At 44.3% G+C, this 26,853-nt stretch overlaps 2 protein-coding genes and 1 pseudogene across 2 annotated transcripts in view; all 3 read left to right on the top strand.

The window, feature by feature from the left end:
• Window positions 1–7,391: 7,391 nt before the first annotated feature.
• Window positions 7,392–7,551, top strand: LOC133752568 (U4 spliceosomal RNA; annotated as a pseudogene).
• Window positions 7,552–24,136: 16,585 nt separating this feature from the next.
• LOC133751609 (skin secretory protein xP2-like) lies at window positions 24,137–25,256 on the top strand. The gene is made up of 2 exons (XM_062181784.1): window positions 24,137–24,597; window positions 24,713–25,256. The coding sequence occupies exons 1-2, from the start codon at window positions 24,137–24,139 to the stop codon at window positions 25,254–25,256; spliced, it is 1,005 nt and encodes a 334-aa protein (XP_062037768.1).
• PPM1L (protein phosphatase, Mg2+/Mn2+ dependent 1L) overlaps window positions 25,171–26,853 on the top strand; it is a 329,607-nt gene continuing 327,924 nt past the window's right edge. The window contains exon 1 of the mRNA XM_062212328.1: window positions 25,171–25,664. Coding sequence (XP_062068312.1) covers window positions 25,266–25,664 — 399 coding nt within the window. The 5' untranslated portion in view covers window positions 25,171–25,265. The remainder of the gene's footprint in view (window positions 25,665–26,853) is intronic.

Raw genomic sequence — 26,853 nt, 5'->3', positions numbered from 1 at the left:
TGTTTACATGGAACTTAAAGATTTTTAGTAGGGCACACAGTAAATAAATAAATAACATATAGATGGCCGTAAACTCTAGGCAGAAATATAAAGCAGAGTCAGGGGTAGAGAGGGATGGAGAGTAGGTGGGGAGGTCCCTCTGTCAAAGCCACACTTGAGAAATGATCTGAAGAAGAGAGGGAATGAACCATGTGACTGTTTGAGGGAATAGGTATCTTAGATGAGGGAACAGCAAGTGCAACAGCAAGTGTGGTATGTTTAAGGAATGGCAGTGTGGAATTTAAATCCAGTAAATCCAACTCCAGCGCTCACATTCCATATTCTCACATTACCTTCTGTACTTTACTGCATAAACTCTGCTTCAGACAGGAAGATTATAGGAAGAAATGACCATCATAGTTAAATATAAGCTATACAGTCTGATATCTGGCATTTCTGTTGATTTTATTGGGTTCTAAAGAATCAGCATTGCCAACAAATTTTACTTTCCCTGCCCAAAAGCAGTTTAGACTAGGGAGCTAGGTATATAAAATTAAGAGCAACAAGTAGGACATCCTCAAATACATTAGAAAGATCCTCAACCTGGGGGTTTTGCATACAATTTTACACATCTGTGTCCTTTTGTGGGGTGAGTGCTGAGCCCCTGTCTGAAGAGTCTGAGGTTAAGAATCACCACCTCGGGGCCAGCACTGTGATGTGGTGGATTGAGCAGACGCCTATGATGCAGCATCCCGTATCAGAGCACAGGTTCAAGTCCTTGCTTCTCCACTTCCGATCCAGCTCCCTGCTAATGCATCTGGGAAAGCAGTGGAAGATGGCCCACATACTTGGGTTCCTGCCACCCATGTGGGAGCCCGAGATGGAGTTCCAGGCTCCTGGCGTCAATCCAGCCCAGCCCTGGATGTTGTGGCCATTTGAGGAGTGAAGCAATAGATGGAAGATTCTCTTTGTGTCTATCTCTGTTGCTCTAAAATCTAAGGGAATTACCATGTCAACAAATAGCATTGTAGAACCTAATTTTTTTTTTATAAAAAAAGGCTCAAATGGACAAAACTATAGCAGAAAAATAAGCATACTTTTTCTTCTCTTAATTTGTAAAGGGAAATATGGAGGAAAAAAAAATTTTTTTTTTTGGACAGGCAGAGTGGACAGTGAGAGAGAGAGACAGAAAGAAAAGTCTTCCTTTTGCAGTTGGTTCACCCTCCAATGGCCGCCGTGGCTGGCGCACCGCGCTGATCCGAAGCCAGGAGCCAGATGCCTCTCCTGGTCTCCCAAGCGGGTACAGGGCCCAAGCACTTGGGCCATCCTCCACTGCACTCCCTGGCCACAGCTGAGAGCTGGCCTGGAAGAGGGGCAACCCGGACAGAATCCGGCGCCCTGACCGGGACTAGAACCCAGTGTGCTGGCACCGCAGGTGGAGGATTAGCCTATTGAGCCGCGGCGCCAGCCGAAAATAGTTTTTTAAAATAGCTTTGTGGATATAGCATCATTTAGAAAATAGTTACAAATTAGTTGAACTAATGCTGAGGAGGTAAGTCTGGAAGAACTGATTTTGAGAGCAAATTTTATACAATAACAGAGAACTTCCTAGAAAAGCAGCCACCTGGCTAGAGGAATATTCTGAAAAACATGTACAATGGAGTATTCTAAGCTAGTTCAGAAGCAGTGCCAAAAATTCTGAATAAAGAGAGTCTAAATCAGTGGTTCTCAACTTAGAATGTGTTATTCTGGGGCCTTTTGAGAATCAGCTACCAAATTGGGATTCAACATGCAAGGATTTTATTAGGGGAAACACCTGTGTGAGAGCAAGCAGGGAGGAAGGCAGCCAGGCTGGGCGAGCTGGTGCACCATGATCCGAGTCTGACTGTGAATGGAAGGTGAGAGGGAAGCACCCTAGGTCACTGAGCTGTCTATGGCAGAGAGGAGGGGGTCAACAAGGCTGTCAGGGAGCCCTCAAGCCACAGTCTCGTGTCAGAGCAGTCCCATGTCTCCTGGGACAGGGCCTGCCTTTGTAACTTCATGCTCCTGCAGCGTGAGTCTTGGCTGGGAGCATCCACCTGAAGGCTGGGCTTGGCACAACTCGGAGGCAGATGGTGATGCTGGCGGTGGCCGGTCCTGCTAGGGTTGAAGTTGGAGAGGTGCAGACTCATGAGCACAGGGCAGACCTTGGAATCACTTAGGGAGCTCTCTGTGTCTTCTATCACATGGACCGAACGCCAGCCCCTCCACTCCCAAAGATGTCACTAGCAGGCATAGGAGTCTGCTGCTTGTAGGAGAAGCCCTTCCAGGCAGCCAGAAACTGGTGGCTACGTGTCATGTCCCTCATCTGTGCTAAGACTGCAAACGGCTGGAGATCATGGGAAACAGCCAAATGTCTACTGTTTGGAGGTTTATGTTATAAATGTGTTTTTTAAAAAAGATTTATTTATTTATTTGAAAGTCAGAGTTATGCAGAGAGAGAAGGAGAGGCAGAAAGAAAGAGAAAGAGAGAGGTCTTCCATCTGCTGGTTCACTCCCCGATTAGTCGCAACGGCTGGAGCTGCGCCGATCTGAAGCCAGGAGCCAGGAGCTTCTTCCAGGTCTCCCACACAAGTGTAGGGGCCCAAGGAGTTGGGCCATCTCTTACTGCTTTCCCAAGCTATAGCAGAGAGCTAGCTGGATTGAAAGTAGAGTAGCTGGTACTCAAACTGGTGCCCATATGGGATTCAGGCATTGCAGGCAGTGGCCTAACCCATTAGGCCACAGTGCCGGCCCCATAAATGCGTTTATAGAAAGACATCTTTTGTAAAATGGCTTACAAAGGATTTGTTTCAAAGTTACTTATTAGTTGATATTTGGCTATGTTTGTATTTTTGATTTGTTCTAGGCATTTAGAAAAGAGAGTAGATCAGGAAAGAGCTCCCATGGTTATGTGGACAGAGCCCAGTCTTTTTTTTTTTTTTTTTTTTTTTTTGACAGGTAGAGTTATAGACAGTGAGAGAGAGACAGAGATAAGGGTCTTTGTTCCGTTGGTTTACTCCCCAAATGGCCGCTTTGGCCGGTGTGCACCAATCCAAAGCCAGGAGCCAGGTGCTTCTTCCTGGTCTCCCATGCAGGTGCAGGGGCCCAAGCATTTAGGCCATTCTCCACTTCCCTCTTGGGCCACAGCAGAGAGCTGGACCAGAAGAGGAGCAACCGGGACCAGAACTTGGTGCCCATATGGGATACCGGCACCGCAGGCAGAGAATTAACCAAGTGAGCCACGGTGCCGGCCCAGAGCCCAATCTTGTGGAATCCCAAGACATCTCAGCGAGCCAAAGACAAGTTTAAGTACCTGTCAGTGAAGAGCAGCTCAACAAAATGGCAGTAGCAGTGAACGTCTCAGAAATACATCCCCAGCACACCTCAGTCTTGGCCTCCTCAGCTTTCAGAGAAACACTCTCCTCTGTGGCTATAGCACAAAGGTGCCTCTTAAGCAACTATGGGATCTGACCTAGAGTACAGCATTTGGTTAAATGTAGGCACCTCCCTCCAATCATGAGTACTCCACTGCTGAAAGGCAGATATTAAATGCAAACAAGCACCACAGGGTTTCTACTTGCCATTTTTTGAAATGAGAAAAACTGTGAAGGCTTACAGCATAACACAGTGAAAAGTCTGAATATAATAAACAAAATGTACATGCTGGGATGTAAGTTGTTCAAGCCATTGCTTTGTCATCACTAAAAAGATTAATGCAATTGTTCATTATTGCTTTGTATGCAATCGTGTGCTCAGTTTGCATGTCTCATGTAGCAGACACAAATTTAAAGTTTAAGAAACTCCATCATTGGGGCCGGCACTATGGCATAGTAGGTTAAGCCTCCTCCTACTATGCAAATAACTCATATCAAACTTCTAAGTAAAGAACATCAGTTGATCACTTTAAAAAATTCTTTTCCGAGGGGTCAATGCCGTGGCATAGTGTGTAAAGCAATCACCTACAGTGCCGGCATCCCATATGGGTGCCGATTTGAGTCCTGGCTGCTCTACTTCCCATCCAGCTCTCTGCTAATGACCCAGGGAAGCAGTGGAAGATGGCCTAAGTGCTTGAGCTCCTGTACCCATGTGGGAGACCCAGAAGAAGCTCCTGGCTCCTGGCTTTGCATCAGCCCAGCTCCACTATTGCTGCCATTTGAGGAATGAACCAGCTGATGGAAGACCTCTCTCTCAGTCTCTCCCTCTCTCTGTAACGCTACCTCTCAAATAAATAAATAAATAAATCTTTAAAAAAACTGCATCACATTAGAAAACAATTATAAGTTCAAAAAAGTTTCTCTAGCATGCACAATATTTTCTTAGAAATTAGAGCCAATAAATTAAATAAATTACAGAAAAATAATCTCAAAAGCAAAGTTGTAAAACTCAACAAAAATTTGGCCAAAGAAATTGTATTTAATGTGGGACATGGTACATTTATTTATTTAAAGATTTATTTTATTTATTGTTGTTGTTTTTTTTTGTTTTTAATTTTTGACAGGCAGAGTGGACAGTAGAGGGAGACAGAGAGAAAGGTCTTCCTTTTGCCGTTGGTTCACCCTCCAATGGCCGCTGCGGCCGGCTCATCGCGCTGATCCGAAGCCAGGAGCCAGGTGCTTCTCCTGGTCTCCCATGCAGGTGCAGGGGCCAAGGACTTGGGCCATCTTCCACTGCACTCCCTGGCCACAGCAGAGAGCTGGCCTGGAAGAGGGGCAACCGGGACAGGATCGGTGCCCCGACCGGGACTAGAACCCGGTGTGCCGGTGCCGCAAAGTGGAGGATTAGCCTACTGAGCCGTGGCGCCGGCCCGATTTATTTTATTTATTTGAATGAGTTATAGAGAGAGGTAGAGACATAGAGAGAGAGGTCTTCCATCTGCTTGTTCAGCTCCAAAATGGTTGCAATGGCCAGAGCTGAGCTGATCTGAAGCCAGGAGCCAGGAGCTTCTTCCAGGTCATGCATGCAGGTACAGCATCCCAAGCACTGGGGTCATCCTCCACTGCTTTCCCAGGCACATTAGCAGGGAGCTGGATCAGAAGTGGGGCAGCTGGGACTCAAACTGGTGCGCATATGGGATGCCGGCACTGTAGGCTAGGGCTTTAACCCACTGAGCCACAGTGCTGGCCCCTTTTTAATGTTTTATATGGTGTGGGATAGGATCTCAAAATGTAAGTCTTTGCAGATTATAACAATTTTATTTTATTTTGTTTATTTTTTAAAAGATTTATTTACTTATTTGAAAGGCAGAGTTTCAGAGAGACAGAGGCATAGAGAGAGAGAGGTCTTCCATCCACTGGTTCACTCCCTAGATGGCTGCAAAGGCTGGAGCTGTGCTGATGTGAAGCCCAGAGCTAGGAGCTTCTTCTGAGTCTCCTACGCGGGCACAGGGGCCCAAGGACCTGGGCTATCTTGTACAGCTTTCCCAGGCCATAGCAGAGAGCTGGATCGGAAGTGGAGCAGCCTGGACTCGAACTGGTGCCCATATGGGATGCGGGCACTGTAGGCAGAAGTTTTAACCTGCTACTCCACAGAGTCAGCCCCAGATTACAAAGCAACCCAGTTGACCAGGATCTTAGGCCATTTGGTGATCTTGCCTGCTTGGTGCAGATCTCATTTGCCAGGCTTTGTGCCCAGGTCTGCTCACCTACGGTTACACACTGGGGCTGTGTGTATCTTTTGGTGGTGGCATCTCCTCCCTCTGTCCTATGCTTGGGCCCCAGAACCTGACCTGGGCTCTGAAGGTCATGAACTTGGTGGTTAGTCCTCAGGAATTCATATGACCCTTTCCTTCCCTCCAGGTGCCCATTGGTGTTCATGTTCTCTGGAAATCCTCTGTCCCATTCCAAATTTCAGGTCTGTCCCTTCCCATCAGTATAGACCTTCCACATCAAAGTGGAATGTCTGCCGGGCAGCCTCGATTCCACTGAATGAGCTCTGGGGGCCATCCTGGGGCAGGGAATAGAGGTCTCGAGAGTGCAAGGGTCTTTTTCCATTTTCTTTTTTCTCCATCACCTTCTTCTTTCCTTTTTTTGTCTGCCAAGCTTCCTAGAGCAAAACATAAAAAAAGAAAAAGATGGATAGACTTTTTTTTATGAGTTTTGACTTCCTCCTCCTCTTCTTCTTCATCTTCCTCCTCCTCCTCTTCTTCTTCCTCTTCCTCCTCCTCTACTTCTTCTTCCTCCTCTTCTCCTCCTTCTTCTCCTCCTTTTTCTTCCTCCTCTTCTTCCTCTCCCTCTCTCTCCCTCTCCCTCTCCCCTCTCCCCTCTCTCTTTCCTTCTTCCTCTCCCTTTCTGTCTTCCTCTCCTCCTCCTCCTTCTATTAATGTATTTATCTGAGAGGCAAAGAAGAGAGAGGGAAGTCTTCCATCTGCTGGTTCACTCCTCAAGTGGCCACAACAGCTGGAGCTGGGCTGATGCGAAGCCAGGAGTTTCTTCTGGGTCTCCCATGTGGGTGCAGGGGTCCAAGGACTTAGGCAATCTTCGACTGATTTCCCAGGCCATAATCATGGAGCTGGAATTGAAGTGGAGCATCTGAGACTCGAGCCAGCACCCATATGGGATGCTGGCACTGCTGGTGGCATCTCTACCCACTATGCCACAGCACCGGCCCTGCATTTCTATTTCTAAAAAAAAGGGGAGGCTTAAAAATCTGTCTTGTTAAGCAGCATCCCCCCCTTAATTGGGCTTTTCTTTCTTTATTCCTCTCTTCTTTCCCCCTTGCTCCCCCACGAGAATCATGTTTGTGCAGGATGAAGCTTTATTGTTCAGTAGTTATGCACCTTTGAGATGAAACCCAAATAAGAATAGACTCCCCTTTTGAGCTCCTAAACCACTGGATGTACTTTTGTCTTGGCTATGGATATTTAAAAATTAGATTCAGACATAATCTTAGCAATCAGGCCTTCTCTCCACCTTTTGCCTGAATTCTCATGCAGCAAGCATGGATTGGTCTCCACATTTTCATGGAGTGGTGTTTTCAATCACAATGTAGTGCTATTTTGTACTTGCTTTATGTTTGCTTGCAGCTTTCTCTCTCTGAGAGTATAACCATGATTTCAACATCTGTGCTAAATGCAGTCATATCATGTTCGGATGCCACAAGCACTGAGTTCTGCTGCTTCTTATTGTCCTTATAGATGCTCTGATACTAAACTCATATTAGTTCAAGCGTGACTTCCATAGAGCTTAAATGTGGAGGTGTTAATTCCAGATGTTATCAGTCTGCTTCCAGGGAAGACTCATGTGACACTACCTGTATGTGACTGAGCGTTGATTAGGTTAACAGTTCTTTCAAAAAAGACTCCATGTTAAGAAATGCTGAAGTCACCAACAGCAAAGAATAAGTAAATATTCTTTGCATTGTGGAAAAAAACACATAATAAAATTTACCATCTTAGCTTTGCGCAGTGGCAGTATCATAGCGAATGAGGTTTATCCGAGGCACGATTATTGCTAATTGAAAATTTACCATCTTAACCATTTCTAAGTGGTTCAGTAGTGTTATGTCTAGTCACATTGCTGTGAAACAGATCTCTAGAACTTTTTCATCTTAAAGACTTGAAACTCTATACTCATTTACTCATTGAACAGCTCTCCATTCCCTGCCCCCACCCCAGGTAGCCACTATTCTACTTTCTTTTTCTATAAATATACTTCAAATACTTGCAAGTATTAGCTCCTCATTACTGGAATTAATGACCTGAGAGGAGCTTCTTGGGAAGGAAAATGGCTGTGGCTTACAATTTGGAGGTCCGTAGTTCAGGCTCAGATGGTCCTATTAGTCTGATATCCGCTGGAGACTGGCATGGCAGAGCAGGTGCAGAGGAGCACTCACACAGTGAGCCAGGGAGCAGGAAGGAAGCTAAACTGAACTTAGCTTAATGAAGCAACCCTCTCATGAGAACTATCTTCTGAAGGCATGCTTCCAATGATCTAAAGAGTTACCACCAGACTCACCTACCAGAGGCCATTATTAGATGAAGTCTCTACCCTTAATCCATTAACCATTAACAGACTTTAGGGTTTAAGAATCTTCACAAGATTGAGGAGCCAAGTTCTGTTCAATCTCTAACATCAGATAAACAGAATCATTCAGTATATTTCTTTTGATAATTGGCTTATTTCACTTAGTGTTCAAGATTCATTCATGTTATGGCTTGTGACAAGATTTCCTTCCTCTTTACGTCTGAGCAATATCCCATTGTATGTGTATACCACTTTTTGTTTATCCATTCACCTGTCAATAGACCTTTGGGTTGCTTCCTCCTTTTAGCTATTGTGAATGGTGCTGTTATGAACATGTGTATGCAAATATAAGGTCTAACTTTTGAGTATCTTTTCCTATAATGATGATGGATTTGAGTTAATTTCATCATCCTTTCTTAACCACACTTCTGATGTTGTTTTTCTTTAAAATCTACTACTTTATATGTATGGCCAATGAAATAATATAAACTTATTCAAAGGTCTTCAAAATGCAAAGCCAACTGATTAGTATTACTCATTTCCTGCTAGTTCTCTAAACTTTCCTCTTTCTGAAGCAATGTAAGCAATCAAAATGAATGTCATTCATTCTTTCTTGAAGTCTACTTCCACTACTCCAGAGTTCTTTTTCTGCATGTCAAAATCCTCCTGTCTCCAACTCCCCCACCCCCTCCTTCATGAAATCTTCGTGTTCCTTCTAACCTGATATATTTCATTATTCTAAAAATCCTCACAGTGCCTTGTGCTATACAGGATCCTAACATATTCTTCCCCATGTGTAGAAGAGTTACCTATAAACTTGTACCTATGCATCACCTCCAACTAATAATATTTCACTAGTGCCAGACACTGTTATAAATACCTTGTGTATATTAGCTCATGTAATCTTTACAGTAACCCATGTGATAAACAACAAAAACCAAAATCAAATGGAGTTCATTTTATTTCAACTCATAAATAATGGAAAGGTAAGTGACAAGGTGGGGAAAATATCTACTCTCTAAATGATAGTCTTTACACACACACACACAAATTTTTATACTTCAGATAAAAATAATATAAGCAATAATTATATCCATTTTACAGAAGAGAAAATTGAGGTAAAGAAAGATAACTTGCCCAGTCACACAATATGTATGTGTGATTATTTTTTAGTAACTCTAGGTTCACAGCATAACTGAGCAGAGGTACACAGATTTCTCATATATTCCCTGTTCCATACACAGAGCCTACTCTATCAAACTCCTCACTGGAATAGTACATTTGTTACAATCAATGAACTACATTAATACATCATTATCACCCAAAGTACATAGTCTATATTAGGGTGCATTTTGGGTGTTGTGCTTTCTATAGGTTTGGACAAATTTAAATGACATGCATCCACATTTTAATATCATACAGAAGAATTCCGCTGTTTTTAAAACCCTCTGTGTACCACTTGTGTATCCTTTCGTTCTCACTGACGCCTGGAGACCACTGATCCTTTTACCGTTTCCATAGTTCCACCTTTTTAAGAATATCCTGTTAAGCCCCAAGGTCTGAAGTGGCTGCTGAGAGCCATCTGGAGCCATCTTTGCTGCCTATTCTCCCAGGAGGCCTGTGGTAGCCAAAATGGCAAGGGCAGTTCTGCACCCAGCCAGACATGGGCTAACAATAAAACTCTATCCCTAAGCCTCAAAAAAACAAAACAAACAAACAAAAAACCCAAAAACTGTTAAGCCTGTTAAGAGTGACTTCTTTTTATTTATTTATTTATTTGACAGATAGAGAGAGAGAGAGACAGAGAGAAAGGTCTTCCTTCCGTTGGTTCACCCCCCCCAAATGGCCGCTACAGCTTGCACTGTGCCGATCCGAAGCCAGGAGCCAGGTGCTTCCTCCTGGTCTCCCATGCGGGTGCAGGGGTCCAAACACCTGGGCCATCCTCCACTGCCCTCCCCGGGCCACAGCAGAGAGCTGGACTGGAAGAGGAGCGGCCAGGACCAGAACCCAGTGCCCATATGGGATGCTGGTGCCACAAGGTGGAGGATTAACCAAGTGAGCTACGGCGCTGGCTCCCAAGATTGACTTCTGCTGAGAAATATACATTTATATTTTCCTTATATCTTTTCATGGCTTGATAGTTCATTTCTTTTAGCTGTGAATAATATTCTATTCTCTGTATATGTCAATTTAGCAATTCACCTACTAAAATGACATCTTGATTGCTTCTGTGTCTTGGCAACTATGAAAAAAAATCTAAAAATTCATGTGCAGGCTCTTTTTTTTTAAGTTTTATTTATTTGAAAGTCAGAGTTAAGGAGAGAGAGGGGAGAGCACTAGAGAGTGAGAGAGAGAGATCTTCCATCTGCTGGTTTACTCCCCAGATGGCCACATCTGGGCCAGGCTGAAGCCAGGAGTCAGGAACTTCCATCAGGTCTCTCACAAGGGTAGCAGGGGCCCAAGCACTTGGGCTGTTTTCCACTGTTTTCCCAAGTGCATTAGCAGGGAGCTGGATTGGAAGTGGAATGGCCAGGACTGAACCAGCACCCACATCGGATGCTGGCGTCACAGGTGGCAGTTTTACCAGCTATGCCACAATGATGGCTCCTTTGTCCAGGTTTTTATGTGGAAGTAAATTTTCAGTTAACTTGGGTAAATACCAAGGAGCATAACTGCTGGATTTTTATGAGAAGACTGTTTACTTTTGTAGGAAACTGTCAAATTGTCTTTCAATGTGACTGCTGCATTCTGCATCCCTACCAGCAATGAATAGAAGTTCCCTTTGCTCCACATCCTCTCCAGCATTTGGTATTGGGTTTGGATTTTGGCCATTGTAATTGGTGTGTTATGTGCCTTGAGTGGTGAAGAAGGGCACGTATTCAAGATGCTGGGGTGGACATACATGAGAGCAATAAGGTGTAGTTAGTAAACACTGGCCTATCCAAGAATGGCAATTTCTTCCCCTATAGTAGGACTGCCAACCCCTTTTTTTCTACTTTATATTTGGGCAAGTTGGGACAATCACCATAGAAATTACCTTCTACATGCTTGTATTAACATTGGCCAAGATATAGTTGTGTATGTATGAGTGGCAGATGTTGACGGTCTGTGTTTCTCGCTGCAAGTTCCGTGAAGATAAAGATTGTGTCCCTTTTGCCTGGTTTCCTAGTATAGTGCCTGATACATAGTAGGTATTGAATGACTGACAAGCATATAAATAGATGAATGAGTGAGTCATATCCTGTAGTATATTGGGCCTGGTGGGAAAAACAGCTGGGGGATGTACCCTTGCATCCTAGCAGAATGAAAAGCCTCCTTCCCTCCTATGCATGATATAAAGGGCATAGATTATGAAAGCAAAGGTAGAATTGAGTTTACAATGACAAAATATAAACAACAAAAACCAAAATCAAAAAAGCTAATTTCATTCCAAAACTCATAAACAATGGAAAGGTAAATGGCAATGTGGAAAATACTTACCCTATAAATGATAATCTTCACACATATACACACACAAGTTTTTATACTTCAGAAAAAAGAATATAAATATCCTAGTAGAAAAATGGACACTATTTCTTATACAGAATTTCCATATGTATGTAGTGTAAGCATGATATTAAGGTGAACATGTTAAAAATAAAAATAAATCTGTATAGCCTTCAGTGTTTTCTAGCTGCTAGTAAAATCAGTTTTCAACTATCCATGGATGATTATTCTTTTACTTCTCTTTTATTTGTATTGTTATTATTGATTTAAGATCACATTGATTAGAATCACTAATTATCAGCAAGAGAAGAGAGACTTTGAGACTAAAAAGACAATTTCAGAATAACAACATTCGTTTGGTTACACGTATGGAGAGTAAAACAAGATACTGGGAGTGGGTGAAAACAGACGTTAATTTAAAAAATCATAACAAATACATATTTACAATTTGGATGAGCATGTTGAAGTACAAGTACAGATTGCCATGAAAGGGGGCAGGAAAGATCATACTTACATGGATCAATTGTGAAAGAGAGTTGAGAAAGTGATACATGAATTGAGAACAAAGAGGTAATAGTTAACAAAGAAGAATGTGGCAGGAGAGTGGGCTTGTGAAAGTGTGCCTTCCAGTGCTGCGGAACTTCAGGAGAAGAAGGCATTGTGTTGGAAGAGAACTTGGTGTTTTATAGGAACTGTAGGAAGGCAATATAACTGAAGAGGATGGGCTGAGGTAGCAGGTGGCACGGAGTAAGTCTGATAAAGAGAGAAGGGCCTTCATAAAACCTTTTTGTCTTTATTCCAAGAACAATAGCAGTCATGCAAGTATTTTAAGTCAGATTGTTGCAGGATTGAATTTTTTACTTTAAAAATCACAGGTTTATGATTTTTCTCTTATTTTTTATACAGCACACTCATCCCCCACCTTCCCGTCAGCTCTCTTCCCTGGCTGCTGTATGCATAGGGAATTGAAAGGGTGTAAGACTGACAAAGTATGAATACACTGGAAGGTTATGGCAGTGTTCCAGATGGGAAATGATGGATGAGAGTTAGGGCTGCAGTAGATTACATTAGTGTTATAGCAGGTCAAATAGACAGGATTTGGTGATTTGGATATGACAGAAAAGAAAGAAGAATCAAGAATAACTTCTAGATTTCTGGCTAGTGCAAATGGATACACAGTGCTATTTGCAGAGGGAAAGAACACTTGAGAGGGGCCATGAACTTGGTTTTGAATGTACTGACTTTGAGGTGACTTTTTGCAGAAATGTTGAATGAGTAGTTGGATGCAGAACCTCAAGGAGAGATGTGACTCCAAATGCATTTAGGAACCAATACTGTAAGGAGGGTAACTCATGTCTTAGCCATGGATGGAAACTTCTAGGGTGACAAATGTAGAGAGAATTTTTTAACTTTAACCAAATATTGAGAAAAATTCCAACTCTATTATTACCTCTATTTTTATTATGTCCTTTTATTTTTTACTATAAAACTAAAATTGTTACTTTTTATTCTCACAATTGAGCTAAATTTCTTCAAAAATTTTTCAATTTTCTCTTATTGCTATGATCTCATATTGCTCCCACCCCCCATCTCTTCCTCCAAATAAGTTTCCCCTGAGGTGAACTACTTCAAAATTAGGCCATTCATTTTTGGATTAAGATCATTCAGTAAATTATCTTTGGTTCTAACTTATTTGCATTGGTTTGATTCCATTGGTTGAAATAAAATAAAAATCAGTAAATTAATCTGCAAGGTGAGCAAAGAAGTGGAACATTTAATTGCCCATCCATAGGCTTCTTTACATATCGCATTGCTTGAGAGACTTTGCTATCCTCTGAATAGAGATTGTGAGAAACATTAAAGCATGATGAGCCTCCACAATGTCTATAATCAGACGATACAGATGATAGTAGCTCAGTATGAGCAAACGCATTATCAGGCACAAAGAGAGCAGAAGGAAATGATAAGGGAAGACTGGTGGAATAGCTGGAAACATATATAATGGTTTTTGCCTGCAAGATAATTACATGGGTTTTGTTGGCTGAAACAGAAGACTTCCTTCAGGAATGAAAACTGTTCTGTGGTCAAGAAAAGGTTGGAAAAGAGACGTGCTAAGGCTTGCTGACTAGAATGGGAAAACAAAACAAAATATATGACTGGAAGAGAGACTTGAAGAAAAGGATAAAGTCTATGAAGATAAAAAGAAAAGATGTTTGTAGGAGAAGAGTGAAAACTAGATTTTATCTCATAACAATAACTTCTCCATTTTTGTCCCTCCTCTTCTCTCCCTGGCCCCCTGACAAAATAAAAAAAATGCATATAAATAGATTTATATTGTAGGAAGTAATTTCTGAAAAGAAATTTTTAAATAGTGTATGTAGTAGAATCACAAGGTAAAGCCCATGATTCATTTTTCTAGGTACCCTTAAAAGAAAATAGCAATTTTGTTTGTCTTCCTCAGAAATGGGGCATTCCAATAGACTAAAGAATTGGTATAAATTAAAAATAAAATAGCAAAAAATGATTAGCCATTCTTCACTCTCAGGCTTCTGATGTTATAAACAGTAATAATAGAAGTGAAGAGTTGTTATTTTCCTTTTCCTTCCACTTAACTGAGCATTCCTTTCCTTGACCTTTCCAGAAGGATCTATTGAAAAAAAATATAGAGTAGTAATTGATTTATACCACAGCCACATCTCAGGATGCGAATGAAATGTCAAGTAACATTAGAGAAAATTTAGAATGAAAAACCATATAGGGAAAAAGATTAACTAGACCTGTGCTGGTGATTATTTTGATGCTTCCTTTGAACGTCCTATAAAGAAAACAAGCAGACACCACAGGTACGTGTTCTGTGAGAATTCAGTGCAACAGTCAATGAAACACCTCAGATACTTCTAGGACAATGACTTTTTTTTTAAGATCCACCTATTTATTTGAGAGGCAGAGGCAGAGGCAGAGGCAGAGGTCTTCCAACCGATGGGTCACTCCCCAGATGGCCGCAATGGCCGGAGCTTCGCCAATTCGAAGCCAGGAGCCAGAAGCTTCTTCTGCATCTCCAAAGCAGGTGCAGAGGCCCAAGGACTTGGGCCATCTTCCACTGCTTTCCCAGGCCTTAGCAGAGAGCTGGATTGGAAGTGGAACAGGTGGGACTTGAACCAGTGCCCATATGGGATGCTGGCACTGCAGGCAGCGGCTTTATCTACTACTCCATGGCACCAGCCCTGGAAAATAACATTTAACACAAGGAATTAGATACTCACAAAAGCATAGTAAGGTCCTGGGTAGCTGAAGTCAGGGCCTGTCATTAGGCAGCTTTCTAGCTTCCACAAAACTGCAAACTTAGATCATCTGGGTTGGCCACTCACTCGGTTTACCAGAACTTGAACATCAGCTAACAGAGCTGTAAGAAGAATGATTTTTGACTCTCTTCTGCCTTCCAGATCTCAAACAAGATCATCTCACAGAAGGTCAGTAAACCCTAAATTACTTTCAACATTCTGTCTGCCAGAGATCCTGGGAAATACGGTTTTTATTTTTCCATTTCCCATGATTAGAAGGAAGAGAACTTAGAAGAGTGTCGAAATGATGTTAAAGCTCAACAGGCAATATCTAGAACACACATATTCCCCCAGCAGAAAATTCCCCCAGCACCAAACACAGGCACTATTAAATTTTATAAACCTATAATTAAGTAAACTATACTGAAAAGGTAGTAATCACACCAAACATCAATTATTTACTGAATTCTTCTGTTATCTATGCTCTTAAAGTTATTTACATCCTTTGAATCCTTGGAAATAGTACATAATAGAGTCCTACTGAGAAACTCTTTCCAACTTTATGTTCAGTGGGGTAGCTTGATATCAGCCATGATTAGAATATTTATATCACAGAAACACACCAGTCTTAGTTCTTATCTCCAATCTAGAGAGCAAGTGGTTAACATTTACTAGCATATCACTAATATAAGAAGAGTTGTTAATAAGGAGAAAAATAAGATAAAAGGTTTTAAGGTATCTGGAAATATGTGAGTCATACAAAAAATTGAGAAGTAGAAAAGAAATATAGATAATTAGAATTCAGTACAGTAAGAACTTATTATACTTGACCCTGACTAATGTCTGTCATATGGAATCTTAGACACTATAATATTTAGTCCAAGATGTAGATTTAAGGTATGTGGTTAACTTCTGGGAGTTCTAAGCCTGCAAAGGGACCAAAGAGTCATCTCCATCATTGGGATAAGTATGAGGTGTTTGTAATGATTGGAATCTGTTAAGATTATATTATTTGGGAAATATTTGTGGCAGTATAACACCTTGGAGGGCTGAGTGAGAAGAGAGGAGTTTTTATTTATTTATTTTTTTAAGATTTATTAGAGAGTTACAGAGAGAGGTAAGTCTTCCAATTGCTGGTTCACTCCCCAAATGGCTGCAACAGCTAGAGCTGAGCAGATCAAAAGCCAGGAGCCAGGAGCTTCCTTGGGGACTTGGGCCATCCTCTGCTGCTTTCCCAAGTGCATTAGCAGGGAGCTGGCTTGGAATTGGAACAGCCAGGATTTGAACTGGTGCTCATATGGGATGCCAGTGCTGCAGGCTGGGGCTTTAACCTGCTGTGCCACAGTGCTGCCCCCAAATGGGGAGCCTTTTAAGGAGTTCTCATCAGCACAGGTATGGCTGGAGACAAGAGACTGACCAGCTATTTCGCAAGCAAAGCTATGATGAATTAAGGTCATGGTCACAGTACAAGAAGCTATTATAGGCAACTTGCGTTCAGGTAGCGATGAAGAAACGTTGGAGGTTACTGAAGCACCAAAAGAGCCAGGAAAGAGGAACTCATTTGAAATTACCATGGAAATGGACATATGTCCTACCTACCTTTACCTGTATGTAACCTTAGAGCACATGACTTTTTGGGTCATAAAAATCTCTACCTGGGTCCAGCGCTGTGGTGCAGTGGGTTAACGCCCTGGCCTGAAGCACTGGCATCCCATATGGGCGCAGGTTCGAGACCCAGCTGCTCCACTTCCTGTCCAGCTCTCTGTTATGGCCCGGGATAGCAGTAGAAGATGGCCCAAGTCATTGGGCCCCTGCACCCACGTGGGAGACCCAGAAGAAGCTCCTGGCTCCTGGCTCCGGATTGGCACAGCTCCGGCCATTGCGGCCATCTGGGGAGTGACCTATCAGATGGAAGACCTCTCTCTCTCTGCCTCTCCTCTCTCTGTGTAACTCTGACTTTCAAATAAATAAATAAATCTTTAAAAAAAAAACTTTACCATATATAGATAGGAATAAACTTTATCATATATAGATAGGAATAAACCCTCAAGTTATTGTGTAAATAGAGATTTTCTGGTGAGCTATCAAACATCCTACCAAGAAGAAAGCTACAGGAATGTTTTGTGAATAATCTTATATTCAGTGTACTCAGATTTTCACATTTAGTCTTTTTTCCAGTGATCTCAACATAAAGAAAGCGTTTTGAATGGAAACCATGTAGGGAACACAGGAAAACTGAAGCAAATCCGAATCACTCTCGGGGTGCATAGGTAAGCCATCACAATTTGGAATATAAGAATTTGAGTTGATTCTACTAGTTAGGTGCCACTTAGGATGCCTGCGTACTGTATCAGAGTCCCTTTTGGAGTCTCAGCACCTCGACTTCCAATCCAGCTTCTGGCGACTGTGTCTAAAAAGGCAGTGGATGATGATTCAGGTGCAGGGGGCCCTGCCATGCACGTGAGAGATACAGATGGAGCCCCCAGTTATTGGCTTCGGCCTGCACCAGCCCTGGATATTTTCGGCATTTGGGAAATGAACCAAGGGTGGAAGATTTCTCTCTCTCTCTCTCTCTCTTTCTGTCAGTCTGACGTTCAAGTAATTAAATCATAAGAATAAGAATGTAGGCATAAGAATGGGATATTAAGCTTAGTCTATCTTGGGCATCAAGCTTGAATTAACTGCAACAACTCTCAAGGGCCCTATTCTTACTTTACTTCAAGACTACCAGAGTTACTTGTGTTCTTGAGTTTGACTATTATTTTCTTCCTTTTGAGTTGCTCTAAAGAAAAAAAAAAAAATCCCTACCTCCCTTGGGGAGAGAAGCAGAATTTTGTTTTCCTACCTATGCTGTATTTTGTCATCAGTGGATCCATCACAAAACAATTTTTCCCAGTGTTTCACAGTACAAATTGTCAAGAATATTGATGTCTGTTGATTAGCATATAAAAATACATGAAATGCTTTAGATTAACATTAGAATTTAGGAAGCATGCTTGATGATTATCAGAGAGAAGCCTAGGAAAATTAAATGAAGGATTCTAGGGAATGGGTAGGTACGGTTTATGTAAATAGATTTGGTACAATAATATAAAAGTTTTACTCAGAAAACAACTATCCTTGATATATCTCTGTAATTACTATAAAAACCTGAGTTGCAGAAAGCAACATTGGGCTGTCATGTTAGTTTTTCATTTTACAGAAAATTTGAAATATTAAACTAAGTCCAAATTGATATATTATTGTATTTAAATAGATCAATTTATTTTCTTAGCTGTTCTACTAAAGCATCCATTTTTCATGCAAGGGACATTTAAATTAGAAGACTATTAAATTTTGTATCTAGAAAGGTTTTATGAGAAGCACTGAAGATTTAATATGTTTTAATAATCATGATCATGGCCAACCATTTATGGAAAATACCAATATTTAGTAACATTTAAGATTGAATTTATAAGGTCCCTTACATTAAGAAACTTCAATTATACTGTTGGTGGGAGTGTAAATGGGAATAATATATTCTCAAAAATAATTTGGCCCTGGCTGGTGCCGCGGCTCACTTGGCTAATCCTCCACCTGCAGCGCCAGCACCTGGGGTTCTAGTCCCGGTTGGGGCACTGGATTCTGTCCTGGTTGCTCCTCTTCCAGTCCAGCTCTCTGCTGTGGCCCAGGAGTGCAGTGGAGGATGGCCCAAGTGCTTGGGCCCTGCACCTGCATGGGAGACCAGGAGGAAGCACCTGCCTCCTGGCTTTGGATCAGTGCAGCGCGCCGGCTGCAGCGCACCCCGGCCGTAGCGGCCATTTGGGGGGTGAACCAATGGAAAAAGGAAGACCTTTCTCTCTGTCTCTCTCTCTCTCACTGTCTAACTCTGCCTGTCAAAAAAAATGTAATTAAAAAATAATAATTTGGCCCTAAGTTTTAGGGCTGAGCATTTCATAATAGCAGTTAAGATCTCTGCCTAGGACACTCCATATGCCATTTTGGTGTGCTTGGCCTTAAATTGTAAAGTGGAACATTTTTATTCTGTACTACCCAGAATTTTTACTTGTAGGTTTATAGCTTAGAGAAACTTCTATTTGTGCACTGAGATAGTAAAAAAAAAAAAAATCATTCATGGGATCGTTGATCATAATAGGAACAATTAGAATTTAAAAATCCATAGAAAGATGAATACATAAACAATGGACTATTATATGGCAGTAAAAATGACTGAACTATGGGTAAAAACATGGGAGGATCTAGAAATTTAATAGTGAGAATACACATACTGGAGGATTATATTGTAAGATATCATTTTTATAAATGTCAAAGCTAAGCAAAACTAAAAAAATTATTATTCAGGGATACAGACATATGTGATTAAGGTTTTTATTTAAGATTTCTTTATTTGAAAGGTAGAGTACTTGGGCCCTGCACCTGCATGGGAGACCAGGAGGAAGCACCTGGCTCCTGGCTTCGGATCGGTGCTGTGCGCCGGCCGTAGCGGCCATTTGGGGGGTGAACCAATGGAAGGAAGACCTTTCTCTCTGTCTCTCTCTCTCACTGTCTAACTCTGCCTGGCAAAAAAAAAAAAAAAAGAAAAGAAAAAAAAAGGTAGAACAGCTGGGCTGGTATTGTGGCATAGTGGGTAAAGCCCCCACCTGCTACACCGGCATGCCGTATGGGCATGGGTTTGAGTACTGGCTGCTTCACTTCCGGTCCAGCTCCCTGCTAATGCGCCTAGGAAAACAATAGAAGATGGCTCAAGTTCTTGGGCCCCTGCACCCATGTGGGAGACCGGAAGAAGCTCCTGGCTTCCGACTGGCCCATGTCTGGCCATTGTGGCCCGGTTTGGGGAGTGAACCAGTGGAGGGATGATCTCTCTCTCCCTCTCATGCTCTGCCTTTCAAATAAATAAATACATCTTAAAAAAAAAAAAAAAAGGCAGAGCAGTGGCAGGGTATGAGGGAGATCTTCCATCCATAGCTTCAATATTCCAGTGTGCCCATGCCACCCACATGGGAGATGTGAATGCAGCTCCAGGCTTCTCTCTCTCTCTCTCTCTGTAACTCTGTTAAATACAACTTAAACTGACTGATAATTTTAATTTAATTGAAATTTTAAAATATTCAGAGAATTTCTATACATATAAAAGTTTTACTTAAAATGTATTATTTTAAGGTATTTTAAAATCAGATACATCAATCAGAGGCTCAGCTGATAAGTCACTTTACATTTGAGTTTTATAACTTCGTATGAAGTGGCAAAAACAAAAATAGATGAGGGCATCATGGAGCAACATCTTACTGGAAAATAGATTCACTGGTTAAAACTTTTTAAAAATATTCCTTAAACTTAAGAGGTAGAACTATGAAATTTTTTTCTGAAAATATTTTTTAGATTTATTTATTTTATTTGAGAGGCAGAGTTACAGAGAGAGAGAGAGAGAGAGAGAGAGAGAGAGAAAGATCTTCCATCCGCTGGTTCCCTCCCCAAAGGGTCACAATGGCCATAGCTGAGCTGATCTGAAGCCAGGAGCCAGGAGTTTCTTCCGGGTCTCCCACGTGGGTGCAGGGATCCAAATACTTGGGCCATCTTCCACTACTTTCCCAGGCTCATTAGCAGGGGACTGGATCGGAAGTAGGGCAGCAGGGACTCACACCGGCACCCATAAGGAATGCCAGCATTGCAGGTGGCGGCTTTACTTGCTATGCTACAGCGCCGGCCCTTCTGAAAATAATTTTTAAAAGTGATATATTTATGTTAGAAGTTTGACATGAGTTACTTGCATAGTTGAAAATGGTAATTACCTGGAAAAGATTTTATCACTATTGTAGTTCATGAAAACCTAGGATTGTCATTAGCTCTCTATTCGTTGCCATGTTACTTATAGTAGTAAAGCATTGGTATAATGTGCACTTATCCTACCTTTTTCCTCTCTGTGAAATTTAGACACTATCTCACTAGCAACAGATCTTTTGGATCAGTTTACTGGCACTTGGCTTCTGCCCCACAGATATTTTCAATGAGTAAGGGAAATATTCATAGTGCAGTGCTTGTCCCAAAGTCTAAAATCAAAATTGTGGAATAAGAATTCCATGTATTTTGTGGCTGGTGTTATGGAGCAGTGGGTTAAGCCACCACACCATAAAGGAGTGCCGGTTCCAGTCTAAGTTGCTCCACTTCTAATCAAGTTTCCTGCTAATGTCCCTGGGAAAGCAGTGGAAGATGGCCCAAGTACTTGGGCCTCTGCCACCCATGTGGGAGACCTGGTGTTCTTGTTCCTGGCATGTTGCAGCCAATTGGATAGTGAATCAATGAATGGAAGATCTCTGTCTCCCTCTCTTTGTGTCTCTCTAACTCTCTGTCACTCTGCCTTTGAAATAAACAATTAATAAAAGAAAGAACCCATGTATTCTTTTTGATATTTCTATGGCAGAGATCTACTGAAATGTTACCACAGAAGTGTAAAATTAGTTATCTCAGCATCACTAGGCAATCGGTGTGGATGTTAGAGTATGAAACTGGTGATAAGAAGAATGGAGTTATTTGCTGAAGTATGATATTCATTTGACATCTTTGTGCCTCACTTCCCTTACATACATAAATGGAGACGACAGCTTCTCTGTTTGCCTCAGAGGATTGTTAAGAGAATGGAAATAAGCTGCTATACATAAAAAACCTTTGTAGTCTCAAGAAATTTGCAAATGTTAGTCACTAGAAGAAGGTCTTTTTTATTTCTATAATACATTAAATTTCTTTTTTACAATGATTTTTAAAAATTTATTTGAGAGGCAGAGTTACAGATATAGGGAGAGAGAGAGAGAAAGGTCTTCCATCTGCTGGTTCACTCCCCAGATGACCACGATGGCTGGAACTGGGCCAATCCGAAGCCAGGAGCCTGGAGCTTCTTCCGGGTCTCCCACATGGGTGCAGGGGCCCAAGAACCTGGGTCATCTTCTATTGTTTTCCCAGGCCATAGCAGAGAGCTGGATCGAAAGAGGAGCATCTGGGACTTGAATGGGTGCCCATTTGGGATGCCAGCACTTCAGATGGAAGGTTAGCCCACTATGCCACAGTGTTGGCCCCAGTACATTAAATTGCACAGTAAACTATAACAAAAATCTTATTTAGTCATTTTTTTTAAATTGACAATGTAAATTACATGAATTTCTTAATATAAATAAACAAGTGCCTGTAGATTCTGCTTGAAAAATTATTTTACTGGGGGCTGAAGTGGCATAGCAGGTAAAGCCAAGGCCTGCAAAGCCAGCATCCAGTTTGAGTCCTGGTTGCTTCACTTTCAATCTGGCTCCTTGACAATGTGCCTGGGAAGGCACTGAAAGATGTCCCAAGTCTTTGGGCCCCTGCAGTCATGTGGAAGACCTGAGAGAAGCTCCTAGCTCCTGGCTTCGGTCTGGTCCAGCCCTGACCATTGATCCATTTGGGGAGTGAGCCAGCGGACAGAAGATCTCTGTCTCTCCCTCTCTCTCTAAGTATGCCTTTCAAATAAAATAATTCTTAAAAAAGTTATTTGATTTTTCACAGGATGAACCACTTATATGTAAATGTCGACACATATCTCCTTAGATTCTCAGGATATGTAGATTTCTTAGTTAATTCATCAAGTCAAGCCTTGCTGTTTAACTTGCAGAGTGATCCGTAAGATAATTTCTCCTCTTTGCTTAGGTATGGGGAAGCAGAGCTTCTGCTCTTCCTAAGCATCTATTGTGTGATTATCAATACAGGAATGTTGTGGACAGGCCTGGTGGGCCTCTGGGTTTGATTTTACTACTATTCCATGGCCCAGTTTGACTTGTAGTTCTGTAATCTTTGTGATAAACATATTCATATATAGATTGATAAGACACCTATAAGTGATTTGCTAATTTATAGTAAAAAAAAGTTGGAAACTTGAAAGCTTATTTTTATTTGAAAGGGAGAGAGAGAGAGAGAAAGAGAGAGAGAGAGAGAGAGAGACTCCTTTTATCTGCTAGTTTACTTTCCAAATGCCCTACAACACATGAGGCTGGGCCAATCGGAATCTAGGAGCCAGAAACTCAATCCAGATGTCTCTAGCAGGTGGCAAAATCCCAAGTGCTTGAGCCATCATCTGCTGCCTCCCATAGCGTGCAACAGCAGGAAGCCAAATCTGAACCAGAGGTGGGACTTGGACTCCAACATGTGATGGAGGTGACCCAAGTGCCGGCTTAACATCCATGCTACAATGTCTGCCCCTGAAAACTTATATCAATAACACTAATGCATCACCTTCTTTTACAGTTCCTAAAGGATTTTGAATTGTTACCTCATTTTGGAATCTTTCATTATTGAACACACAATTTGTTTTAGACTTTTATTTTCTGTATTTATTAGGTGGAAAACACTGAGCAGTGCAAAGCAGAACAAGAGACCATATCCTACATGTCAAAATCACAATCTGTCAACAGTTCTTTGTATTTTCTTTCTCTTTTCTATGATTTTTATTATTGATATTATACTGTATATGCTATTTAAATGTGTAAATTCCCATTTTTTTCTGGTTATGATGGAAATCTATGCCTTTTGTGGCAACTTTGGAAAAGTTATGGAAAATAGAAGTCTAAAACAGGAAATGAAAACCACCCATAATCCACTAGAGCAGTTAAACAGTGTGAATATTTTGGTGCTTTTTCCTTCCAAAACCTTTTATTTTACTTCGCAAAACACAACCAGGATCATAGCAAGGCAGAACTGCTTGAGGGGACAGGCCCTGCCTTGGCTGGGATGGCGCAGCCTCTGCTCTCCAGGCCCGCCGGCTTCGGAGGCAGATCAGCACTCTGGTACGTGGACAGGGGTGGCCGGAGTTACTGTCGCCCTTTAAGGCTCGCTCGTCCCTGCGGTCTAGGCTGACTTGTGCACTGTTCCCTTCTGGAACCGATTCCCACCTTCAAGGAAGATCCATCTCCCACATTTCAAGTTAGGGTTGAAGGCTTCTGGAAGCCCGCACTCACTCCCGCTTATTCACAGACCCTCGCCCCTAGGCCATTTCCTGCGACGGCTGATGCGGGATAGGAGGCCGCCGCTTAGGAGGGTCAAAGGGACCTTCATACCAAAGGGTAGAATCACAGCCCTGGACCCGCGGCTCCATTCGGAAGCTGCCTGTCTCCTTCTGGCAGGGTTGCGACTAGGCAGGGCTTTAGTCAACTCCTGATCCCAGCGTCGCGGCCAGACCTTCCTCGCCGCTTCTGAGACGATCATCAGCGCACGCTTGATGGGACTCGAGTTCTCCCATTCTGTGGTTCTCGGGCAGGAGAAGGCCGTTAGGCCTTCCACTCCGGCAGGCCCCGGTAGCAAAACGCTCAGGCTGCCGCCAACTACTTGAGCGTCTCCGTCTCGCTTTGCGAAGCGGGAGAAGTGCGTCCCTTCTCGCTTGCCTTATGCCTGGCGATGCCGGGACCGCACTACGGTGCAGCCTGCCGGAGGGGGGAACGCTCACGTGCGCTTCTCTACTTCCCAGCAAGCAGCTGCGGCTCCGAGGAAACCAAGGCGAAGGCTGGCAGGGTCCGCATTATCTTGACCTCGGAGCCGTACTGGCGGCGGGGACGGCCAGCTGCAGGAGCCGGGCGGCGGACGCCTCCGTGGCCTCCCCCCCCGTGTTCCTCTGGCCCGCCCAGGGCTGCAAGCGCGCGCCAGCAGCGCAGCGCTTCCTTAGCCTCTGACAGCTCGCTGGGAGCATCGCAGGGTCTCGAATCCCCGCTCGAGGGGGCGGGACGGGGCGGGGCGAGCGCACAGGGCGGGGCGAGCGCGAGCCGGGGCGCGAGGAGGGAGCTCGCGGGCAAAACCGAGCCGAGCCGAGCCGAGCCGAGCGAGGCTGGAGGTGCCGGGGAGAGTGAGGCAGAGCCGGGCCGGCCGCCTGCGGCTTAGCGCCGATCGTGCCGCGTTGCCGGGCGCCGTGTACCCCGCCTTTGCCCAGGCTCCAGCAAAACTTTTATTCTCTGGGGCCCCCAGGGGGTGTGTGTGAAGGAATCGGAGCCCTCGGGTGTCTCGGGGCGCCCCTGCAGCGGCGACCGAGGGGACGTGCCAGCCCTCGCCAGCGCGGCTCTCGCGCCCTGCGCCTCTTCACCTGCCGATCGCTCTCCGGAGCCGCGAGGGGACACCCCCGGAGGGGGCAGCGCGGGCGCCGGCGTCCCCCTACCCTCCTGCTCGCGGCGGCAGACCCGCCCGGCGCAACTTTCACTCGATTCCTCTCACTCCACCGAGACACCCGACGCTGCCGCTGCTGCCGTCGCCGCGGTCTCACAAAGGGGGCGCGGGAGGGGAGGCGGCGCGGGCGGCGGGCACGGGCCTCCGGGCCGCCGGAGCGGGGAGACAAAAGGAAAACTGCCTGTGCTCGCGGTGCCCGTTCGGGGCCGCCTGCCCGTCCGCCGCCTGCCCGGCTCCGCGCGCCTCCTCCCTCCCGCCACCCTCGGCCGCCGCTCCGCCTCCCTGGTCGCGGGCCGGCCCCGCAGTGCTCTGGGACCCGGCGAGCCTTCGGGGCGCGCGTCGCTGCTGGTGGTTGGGGCTCTAGGGATAATAAATGATAGAGGATACAATGACTTTGCTGTCTCTGCTGGGTCGCATCATGCGCTACTTCTTGCTGAGACCCGAGACGCTCTTCCTGCTGTGCATCAGCTTGGCGCTGTGGAGTTACTTCTTCCACACGGACGAGGTGAAGACCATTGTCAAGTCCAGCCGGGACGCCGTGAAGATGGTGAAGGGCAAGGTGGCGGAGATCATGCAGAACGACCGACTCGGGGGGCTCGACGTGCTGGAGGCCGAGTTCTCCAAGACCTGGGAGTTCAAGAGCCACAATGTGGCGGTGTACTCCATTCAGGGCCGCAGAGACCACATGGAGGACCGCTTCGAAGTTCTGACGGATCTGGCCAACAAGACGCACCCGTCCATCTTCGGGATCTTCGATGGGCACGGCGGTGAGGTAGGAGCTCCCTGGGGGCTTTGTTTTGGGGTGTGTATGTGTGTGTGTGTGCGCTTGTGGGTGTAAACAACAGGACGTCGTGTGCGCCACGGGGAAGGACCCTGGTGTGGTGGTGATGACCCGGTGCCAGACTGGACAAATGCTGCTCAATTCGCAGGGTTGGGATGGAGGGTCCCATTTAGCGGAGGCAGATGGAGAGTCGTGCCTCTTGCCTTAAGGTTCCTAAGGCCGGACTCCAGCAAATGACTGTGCTTGTTTTTTTGGGGGGAGAGTTAGTGGTATTTCCAGTGAACTTTGGCTCCTGGCCTGAGTTGCCCCTGTTTTTAGTGTTTGAGGCTGAACTGGACACTGAGAAGACAGACCGTATCTCTGGTGTTACAGTAGGGAAAAAGAGTCAATCTGCAGAGCAGAGCCGGGCTCAGTGCGAGCGAAGGGAGCTGTGATTCTTGGTGTCGCCTTCGCTCTAGGGTGGAAGCCCAGGGGGCAGCTCAGCGCTTCTCCCCAACTCCATCAACTTTGCAAATGCAACCCGGCCGTTTGACAGGAGCCCCTGGCTGGGCGTCTGTTTTTAGCCGGGTCGCAGCGCGGGACCGGGATGCCGCTGGCCTTTGCAGTGCCAGTGCCCGCAGAGGAGGCAGTGCCCCGACCTCACCCCTTGCACCCGGGCCTGCGCGTCGAAGCGCAGGCGTCTCCCTGCTTCTACACTCTTTTGTTTGGGGTTCGTTCAGGAGAAGGAGAGGGGCCTAAGGGCCGGTTCAAGTCCCTGTGCCACATTTCTGCTGCACTAGGTTGCGCTCTGAATCTCAGGTTTCCTGGAGGTCGAGGGAGAGTTTGGCGCCTGTCCTTGAGCCTTGGCCCAGACAGTGGTGAATTTAGCTCCAGCGCCATGCACTAAAGAGCACCAGACCTGTCACCCCCATCTCTCTCAATTTGGCCGTTGTAACTAAGTTCCATCGCTTTTTCTTCCTTTGGGCAGCATGCTTTCTTGCCCTTCTTCCTCTGCCCCCTGCCGCCATTCCTATCCAACTTTCCCCTCAACCCCCTCAACTCTCTTCTCTGCCCTCTGATCTCCGAGTGGGCTGAGTGGGCTGCTGGGAACCGAAGGGAATGCCATTCTCTTTGAAGCTTTTACTTGTTCTTTGGCCTTTGTTTTGGGTAAACATTGAGAAGGTCCTCAGTTAGTTGTCTT

Source organism: Lepus europaeus, chromosome 2, assembly GCF_033115175.1.
Source record: "Lepus europaeus isolate LE1 chromosome 2, mLepTim1.pri, whole genome shotgun sequence".
Lineage (NCBI taxonomy): Eukaryota > Metazoa > Chordata > Mammalia > Lagomorpha > Leporidae > Lepus > Lepus europaeus.
This window is presented reverse-complemented; position numbering and strand designations above follow the sequence as displayed.